The sequence below is a fragment of the Emiliania huxleyi genome, assembly GCF_000372725.1.
Source record: "Emiliania huxleyi CCMP1516 unplaced genomic scaffold EMIHUscaffold_303, whole genome shotgun sequence".
NCBI lineage: Eukaryota > Haptophyta > Isochrysidales > Noelaerhabdaceae > Emiliania > Emiliania huxleyi.
The window spans coordinates 124,537-133,436 of record NW_005199744.1 but is presented as its reverse complement, the minus strand read 5'-3'; the positions used below and the strand labels follow the sequence as shown (position 1 = coordinate 133,436).

General features: G+C 65.5%; 3 protein-coding genes across 3 annotated transcripts in view; all 3 read right to left on the bottom strand.

The window, feature by feature from the left end:
- The window catches only part of EMIHUDRAFT_240185 (hypothetical protein), a gene marked incomplete at both ends in the record, with an annotated part of 3,157 nt that extends 2,494 nt beyond the window's left edge, over positions 1 to 663 (bottom strand). The window contains one exon of the mRNA XM_005774960.1: positions 10 to 663. Coding sequence (XP_005775017.1) covers positions 10 to 663 — 654 coding nt within the window. The remainder of the gene's footprint in view (positions 1 to 9) is intronic.
- Positions 664 to 1,076: 413 nt separating this feature from the next.
- EMIHUDRAFT_240184 (hypothetical protein) lies at positions 1,077 to 1,771 on the bottom strand (the record flags this gene model as incomplete). Its single annotated transcript, XM_005774959.1, has 2 exons — positions 1,077 to 1,093; positions 1,324 to 1,771. 2 exons carry the CDS (start codon positions 1,769 to 1,771, stop codon positions 1,077 to 1,079), a joined length of 465 nt encoding a protein of 154 aa, XP_005775016.1.
- A 3,397-nt stretch (positions 1,772 to 5,168) lies between these two features.
- EMIHUDRAFT_444241 (hypothetical protein) lies at positions 5,169 to 6,111 on the bottom strand (the record flags this gene model as incomplete). Its single annotated transcript, XM_005774958.1, has 3 exons — positions 5,813 to 6,111; positions 5,317 to 5,733; positions 5,169 to 5,250 (listed from the first exon to the last, which is right to left on the bottom strand). Coding segments are annotated over exons 1-3 (771 nt in total), but the record flags the coding sequence as incomplete, so codon positions are not given.
- Between the last annotated feature and the right edge of the window lie 2,789 nt (positions 6,112 to 8,900).

Genomic DNA, 8,900 nt, shown 5'->3' with positions numbered 1-8,900 from the left:
AGACGATACGTACAGATCGCAGTCGATCTCCACAAACGTTGCTCGCCTCATGTCAAACTGCGCGATGATGCCGGTAGTCAGCGAATCATTGTAGAAGCCTGGGATAAGCTCGAGCGAGACCTTGAACGGAATACCAGAGGAGCGCCGGTCGTCCTCGTTGAAGTATCTGCGCGCAATCTCGCGAGGCCCTTGTTGTGTATTACGATAGCTGCCTTTGCGCCATCCCGCAAGCTTCTCGTCGCGATTCGTCTCCGGCAAGCCCGCAAAGGAGTCGAATCCGTACCACTTCTTGGGTGGCGAGCGAAGCGGCGGAGCTACGGAGGTGCCCTTTCTCGCCCCCCAGGTTCGGACCTCGTTTCGGAGCAGGATGTCTCGCCAGCTCAGGAGGGACCTCCCAGCTGCAACCCCGAAGATGTAGACGTCCCCATCCACGAGCAGCGATGCGTCATCAAGTGTCCTGGAGATGGGCAACAAGAGGTCCCGCCAGTTCCCACCGCCCCGCTTTGGCCATGCTTTTGGCGCTGTCACGCCAGCGACGAGCGACGTGGTGTTGCAGCACAGATGGCAGCAAGAGAGAAGCGCCGCTGCCCGTTGCCTCACCTGGTTGGCGAGTCCGCTTTCGTCAATGCTCGATGCACTAGCGAGGAGGAGCGCGAGGAACATGACACAGGTGAGGAAAGGCGCGACTGGTGGCGGCGCGCCGCCCTCGACGCCAAACTGTACCGAGAGGACAAGAAGAATTCTAACCCTTTCGCTGTGAAGAGCTGGGGCGCGCCACCCAAGAGCCTAGGTAGGTGCGGATCGGCAAGAGCGCAATCGATCTTTTTGCCCTCTATCACCTTGGGTTGTAAGAACTTGAAACACACCACGCAGGGGCACAGCAAGCACGGATAGCCGTTAGGTAGGTAGTAAGGTGAAGAACAGCCAGGCTCGGACTGGACACCAACGCGGTATGGGTGGACGCTGGACAGATGATGACGACACGCACGAGCGACACACAGACACAAACAGGCTCACAAGACACACAGCCAGCTGGCTGCCACACACCCTGGCTGCTGAGTTGGCGCACACATAACTCAAGGCCACATCCTCCCTGTCGCCCCCCCCAGCACTCCACGGTGCCAAGGAGTACTAACAAGGGCACAACAAACAACAGACGACAGGAAGTGATATGCGAGGCTAGAGAGCCGTTGAGGAGAAAGGGCGTAAGGTGTATGCGCAGCCACGGCCGTGCCGCGGTGGGCGCGCCACCTCCCGCGAGCGCGGCGGGATCGGAATTGCGGCCGGAGGGAAGGGCGAGCCGCCGCCGCCGCCGCCATATACCATCAGCGACGACGACCGCGGCTCGCCCCAAACGCCAGGCGCTGGATCGGCAGTAGGGCTTGGGCGGCGCAGCGTAGGCCTCGAGCCACACGAGTCGCCGACAACCCCCCCTCATCGACGTGATGGCCGCTCTCACTGCCGGCCGATGCAAGCTGCCGCCTCCACCGCACCAGCGATACTGGCCGCGGCTCGCCGCCACGCGCCGGCTCGGAAGAGGGGCTGTCGGCAGCGCAGCAGAGCGGCATGCGTCGTCATTCGTCGCATCCGTCAGGTCACACGCGTCGTAGGCGGCCTTTGTTGCGAATTCGTAAACCGAATAGGGCCCAGTCGCTTTTGCCTCTTTTAACTCAATTTCCAACTTGGGTTCGATCTTTTTCGGTAATAACGACGTTGTCGATGCAAACGTTTGGCTCCAGTCAGGATCAATCTTTATCTGAACTCCACCCATTGAAGCATACTACAAATACTAAACGGTACCACTAGCGCGACTGTGTCATGCATCTAGCCATATCGGGTCTAAGTGTCACACCGGCTGTCTCATCTAGCCAGTGACTCACGGGCCAGTCATGCAAGTACACAGATATATGAGCTCTGCCTGTCATCTCACAAACTGTAAGTGATAATAGTTAATACATGGCACGCGTCACTCACTCAGACTTTCGCCCGTAGGCCTTGCCCGCTTGTTGGCGAGGAGGGCAGCGCGGAGGCATCGGCGACAGGATCGGATTGAACTTGGATGGAGCCGGGCAAGCACCGGTCACTTTCTGCAGGATGACGATGTCTTCATTTGCCACTTGCATCAGCACTCGCAGCGACATGGACAAGTTGCTCGCTCCCCTAGAGAGCGTGGCTGCAATAGATTCCGTTGTGAAGGTGTGCGCGTGATGCCCCGATGCCGTGTGTGCCGCGACCAGTTGCTCGGCCTCTTTGTGTGTCCACACATCCGGGCGCGTCAAACCCTGGCTGGCACCCAGGGATTCGGCCACATGCCCGACATACCGTTCCATCAGCTCCGACTCGTTCATGTGCCACTCCTCCCAAAAGGCCTCGGGTGGTGTGGTTGCCCGGGGTCTGTCTTCTGCATTGAACCGGCGGTCAGGAAGTGCGACAAAAGCCACTCCTCCCCTCCGCAGCACTCGACTGAAGGTCGCAAGGGTGCCCAGGAAGTCTCTGACGTGCTCGAGGACATGGTTGGCAATGACAAAGTCCAGCGACTCGTTTGCAAATGTATCAAGACGCCCTGCATCATCCACGATGTCCACAGGATATCTGGCCAACCCTGCGGACCATCGCGACGTCCCGTTCGGCTGCAGCATATTGGGTGCAGCATATTTCGCGAGCAAGCCAGCGGTGTCCATCTCGTCTACCAGCCGCATTGTCACGTTGTTCCGCTGCATCTGCTTTCTGTAGCGTTGGCGATGCGTCGGGAAGAGGGGATTCGTTTTCGCTCCGATCTCGATCCCATCTCCAAAGATGTAATCCGCCGCCAGGGCCAGCCTCACTGAGTACTTTTGGCTCCACTGCGACCTTGGCCATGCGATTACCGCGTCATGCTCCCTCGCTGAAGTAGGAAGCGCAGTGCAGCAGAAGAGGAGAAGGCGATGCAGCGGAGGCGATTTCTCGGTCATCGCAGACGCGCAGAACGGCTCGGGCCCCAGGCGTGATGCGCGATTAGTGGTCGTGCGCCGCCAGCGCAGCTGCCGGAGCACGAGGTCGGCCGTGGCAGCAAACACGCTCACGGCGAAGAGGAAAGAGAGAGGTATCGCACCACCCTCCGTGAACCACGAGAAAGTGGTGCTCGACGCAGAGGATTCCACGGGAGCCGCTGCTGCGCCGGGGAGGCACGCCGCGGCGGCGGCGACGAAGACGGCCCACGCCACGCCGCGCCGAGCCCCCTTTCCGCTCGCCGCGGTCGGCCAGGAGGCGCCGCAGGCGATGGCGAGGAAGATGAGCACGATTGCGGGCATGAGAAGCGGCGAGCAGCTCACGAGCGAGGACGCCTTCGAAGCGACGGCGGGCGAGAAGGCCGAGGACACCGCCGAGGCGACGCCGGATGAGATGGTAGAGGACGCCGACGAGGCGACGGAGGCTGCCGAGGCGACGGCAGACGAGAAGGCCGAGGCCACCGCCGTCGGGCTAGGCACGGCGGGCGCGCAGTGGCCAAAGGCGGGCATGCAGACGAGGAGCAGCCACCGGAAGGCGCCCTCGGCCTTCGTGTAGCCCCCCTGCACGCAGTTGGCCGCCGCCTTGAGGCCGGCGCGACCGCCGGCGCCGCATGTGCCAGCGCCGGCGCCGCATGTGCCAGCGCCGGCGCCGCACGTGCCAGCGGCGAATGGCGCCTTGCCGGACGTGGTCTGCGGCTCGCGGCGCCGGTCCGGCGACTTGCAAGGCGGCGTCTGCGGCCCGCCGCGCGGCTTCGGTCGCCGGTGCGTGCCGCGGCCGCGGCCCTTTGCCTTGCCAGACTTGCGCCTGCCCTTTGCCTTGCCAAACTTGGGGTTGTTGCGGCAGCGCCTTGCCGTGCGCCGGCACTTCCCCGAGCGCCGCGACTGCAGGTCCGCCCACTTCTCCCGTTGCTCGGCAATGAGATCGAGCGCGGCCTTCGCCTTCTTGAGCCGCCCCTCCCAGTGCTCGCGCTCCTTGGCGACCTCGGCCTCAGCCTGCCCCGCGCCCGCGACCGCGCCAAGGGGCTTGGGCGCCACGGGCGCAATGCCGCCGGAGGTGGGGACTCCCGGCGACGGCGACTTCTTGCCGTCGGCGGGCGTAGCCTGGTAGACGACGCTCTCGCCCAGCCGGCGGACTGCAGCCTCGACGCCGTCCACGTAGCCCGGTCCGGAGCCGCTGCGGGCCGACGCGGGCCCGCTCTTCCCCGCCGCGTTCGGCGTGGGCAGGCCCGGGTAGCAGGTGGTGTCCTGCACGCGCGATAGGGGCACACGGGAAGGGAGATTATTACCGGTGGGAGAGCGAGGAGAGTGCCAGGAGAGAATGCTGCGGCGCGCTCACCACCCCTTCCGGCGTGTTGGAAACGGTCTTGGCCGGCTTTTCGACCTCCTTGGCAGCCTCCTCGGCGACGGCCTCCTCGGCGACGGCCTCCTCGGCGACGGGCGCCTCCTGGGAGGCGGACACCTCGGCGGTGGCGGGCTTGATGGTCGCCTCCTCGGTGGCGGACTCCTCGGCGACGGCGGGCTCCTCGAAGGCGGCCTCCTCGGCGACGGCGGCCTCCTCGGTGGCGACGGACTTGGTGGAGGACTCCTCGGCGACGACGGCCTCCTCGGAGGCGGCCTCCTCGGCGGCGGGGGCCTCCTCGGTGGCGGCGGACTTGGTGGCGGCCTCCTCGGCGGCGCACTCCTCGGCGGCGGTCTCCTCGGCGGCGGCGGACTTGGCGGCGGCCTCCTCGGTGGCGGCCTCCTCGGTGGCGGCCTCCTCCTTCACAGCCACCTTCTTGCGCGCCACCTTCTTGCGCGCCAGCAGCCCGCGCGAGACGCGCTGCATGATCTTCGCAGCGCGCGGCTCCGCCAACCCGATCTCGACGCTGGTCAGAAACACCGGCTTGGAGGCGTAGAAGCTGTCCTCCACGACCATTGACCGGTCGGCCCACTCCTGCGGGGAACACGGGAGAGAGATTAATACGGGTGGGTGGAAGGCTAGGAGTGCCAGGAGAGAACGCTGCGGCGCGCTCACCGTTGGGTCGGGCGTGTTGGAAACGGTCTTGGCCGGCTTCTCGACCTCCTTGGCAGCCTCCTCGGCGACGGCCTCCTCGGCGACGGCCTCCTCGGCGACTGCCTCCGCGGCGGCGGACACCTCGGCGGCGGCGGACTTGATGGCCGCCTCCTCGGTGGCGGACTCCTCGGCGACGACGGCCTCCTCGGAGGTGGCCTCCTCGGTGGCGACCTCCTCCTTCACGACGACGTCGTTCTTGATGCCGAGCGCCTGGGTGAGGGAGAATGCGCACGTGTTCGGAGAGACCGGAGGGACGATGACGATCCTGGCGTGCACCTCGGCTATGATGAGGCGCGAAGGCGGCGACGACCACGCCAGAATGAGGGAGGCGAAGGCCTCGGACTCTCTCGCCATGGCCACAAGCCCCGCCAAAACCCGCTTGATCTGCTTGCGGCGGTTTTTCTTCCTCCACGACTTCGACTCGTCGTCCTCCACCTCAATGTGCCGCTTGTCGGGCGGGTTGGAAACGGTCTTGGCCGGTGCCGGCTTCTCGATCTCCTTGGCAGCCTCCTCGGCGACGGCCTCCTCGGCGACGGGCGCCTCCTCGGCGACGGGCGCCGCGGCGGCGGACACCGCGGACTTGATGGCCGCCTCCTCGGTGGCGAACTCCTCGGCGACGACAGCCTCCTCGGAGGCAGCCTCCTGAGTGGCGGCCTCCTCCTTCACAACGACGTCGTTGTTGACGCCGCACGCCTGCGCGAGGGAGAAACGTAAATGTTTGGAGACGGGGACACCGCAGGGACAATGCCGATCCTGGCGTAAAAGTGCGCACCTCAGCTCCGAGCGAAGGCGGCAGCGTCAGGCTCGGGCGGCGGCGCTGATACCACTCCTCATACTCCGCACGGGAAGCGAAGTAGCCACCGACCTTGACGGAAGCCGTTGGCCCGAGCTCGGTCTGAACCTGGGCCCCCTCCGCGAAACAAAAGCTGATTGGCACCTTTGCGAGGCTCCGATGGAACACGTGGGGGTTGTCGAACCAGACGCCCTTTGTTGATCTCACAACCAAGAAAGCCGACTCGCCCTCGCCCTCATCGAAGTCGACCATGTAGCGCCTCTCGGCGCGCGTCCTGCAGAGCAGAGAGAATGGGGGCCGCCCGTGAGAGGGGTGAGGCAAGGCGCCTGCATTGGTCGGAACAGCTATGCGCATGTGTGGGGTCTGAAATGAGAGGAGAGTGACGGGGGACAAAGCTCGGACGTTGAGCCTGCGGAGGGCGGCGTCACGAGGGAGCGGGCTAAAGTTCATGTCCGGCGAGTGTTGCAGGCGACGAGGGCCAGAGAATAAGGGGGCCTTGCGGGCGAGGGCGAAGGCGAGGGTGGCGGCAGTGTGTGTGGGGGGGGGGCTGGCGGCGAGGGCGAGGGGAGGGGGGGGCAGGAAGGGAGGGGCTGCGGCGGCGGCAGTGTCGACGGCAGGGCGGCGAAGGCATCAATGGCGGCGGTGAAGGCTGCGGCGGCACATTGCGCGGCGGAGGCGGCGGCACAACGGCGGCGGTGGCCCGGAAGTGGCAGCAGCGAAGCGGCGGTGGGCGAATCGTCGTTCATAGCCTGGCCGCAGTAGTCAGGCACGCACGGCGACACGTCGTTCATTGCCTGGCCGCAGTACTCAGGCACGCACGGCGACACGTCGGTCATTGCCTGGCCGCAGTAGTCAGGCACGACGACACATCGTTCATTGCCTGGCCGCAGTAGTCAGGCACGGCGACACATCGGTCATTGCCTGGCCGCAGTACTCAGGCACGCACGGCGACACGTCGGTCATTGCCTAGCCGCAGTAGTCAGGCACGGCGACACGTCGGTCATTGCCTGGCCGCAGTAGTCAGGCACGGCGACACGTCGGTCATTGCCTGGCCGCAGTAGTCAGGCACGCACGGCGACACGTCGGTCATCGCCTGGCCGCAGTAGTCAGGCACGGCGACACGTCGGTCATTGCCTGGCCGCAGTAGTCAGGCACGCACGGCGACACGTCGGTCATCGCCTGGCCGCAGTAGTCAGGCACGGCGACACGTCGGTCATCGCCTGGCCGCAGTAGTCAGGCACGGCGACACGTCGGTCATCGCCTGGCCGCAGTAGTCAGGCACGGCGACACGTCGGTCATCGCCTGGCCGCAGTAGTCAGGCACGGCGACACGTCGGTCATTGCCTGGCCGCAGTACTCAGGCACGCACGGCGACACGTCGGTCATTGCCTGGCCGCAGTAGTCAGGCACGGCGACACGTCGGTCATTGCCTGGCCGCAGTACTCAGGCACGGCGACACGTCGTTCATTGCCTGGCCGCAGTAGTCAGGCACGGCGACACGTCGGTCATTGCCTGGCCGCAGTAGTCAGGCACGGCGACACGTCGGTCATCGCCTGGCCGCAGTAGTCAGGCACGGCGACACGTCGGTCATCGCCTGGCCGCAGTAGTCAGGCACGGCGACACGTCGGTCATCGCCTGGCCGCAGTAGTCAGGCACGCACGGCGACACGTCGGTCATTGCCTGGCCGCAGTAGTCAGGCACGGCGACACGTCGGTCATTGCCTGGCCGCAGTAGTCAGGCACGGCGACACGTCGGTCATTGCCTGGCCGCAGTAGTCAGGCACGGCGACACGTCGGTCATTGCCTGGCCGCAGTAGTCAGGCACGCACGGCGACACGTCGGTCATTGCCTGGCCGCAGTAGTCAGGCACGGCGACACGTCGGTCATTGTCTGGCCGCAGTAGTCAGTCACGGCGACACGTCGGTCATCGCCTGGCCGCAGTAGTCAGTCACGGCGACACGTCGGTCATCGCCTGGCCGCAGTAGTCAGTCACGGCGACACGTCGGTCATTGCCTGGCCGCAGTAGTCAGGCACGGCGACACGTCGGTCATTGCCTGGCCGCGGTAGTCAGGCACGCACGGCGACACGTCGGTCATTGCCTGGCCGCAGTAGTCAGGCACTACGACACGTCGGTCATTGCCTGGCCGCAGTAGTCAGGCACGCACGGCGACACGTCGGTCATTCCTGGCCGCAGTACTCAGGCGCGGCGACACATCGGTAATTGCCGGGCCGCAGTAGTCAGGCACGGCGACACATCGTTCATTGCCTGGCCGCAGTAGTCAGGCACGCACGGCGACACGTCGGTCATAGCCTGGCCGCAGTACTCAGGCGCGGCGACACGTCGTTCATTGCCTGGCCGCAGTAGTCAGGCGCGGCGACACGTCGGTCATTGCCTGGCCGCAGTAGTCAGGCACGGCGACACGTCGGTCATTGCCTGGCCGGAGTAGTCAGGCACGGCGACACGTCGGTCATTGCCTGGCCGCAGTAGTCAGGCACGGCGACACGTCGTTCATTGCCTGGCCGCAGTACTCAGGCACGCACGGCGACACGTCGGTCATTGCCTGGCCGCAGTAGTCAGGCACGGCGACACGTCGTTCATTGCCTGGCCGCAGTAGTCAGGCGCGGCGACACGTCGGTCATTGCCTGGCCGCAGTACTCAGGCGCGGCGACACGTCGGTCATTGCCTGGCCGCAGTACTCAGGCGCGGCGACACGTCGGTCATTGCCTGGCCGCAGTAGTCAGGCACGGCGACACGTCGGTCATTGCCTGGCCGCAGTAGTCAGGCACGCACGGCGACACGTCGGTCATTGCCTGGCCGCAGTAGTCAGGCACGGCGACACGTCGGTCATCGCCTGGCCGCAGTAGTCAGGCACGGCGACACGTCGGTCATTGCCTGGCCGCAGTAGTCAGGCGCGGCGACACGTCGGTCATTGCCTGGCCGCAGTACTCAGGCACGCACGGCGACACGTCGGTCATTGCCTGGCCGCAGTACTCAGGCACGCACGGCGACACGTCGGTCATTGCCTGGCCGCAAGTACTCAGGCGCGGCGACACGTCGGTCATTGCCTG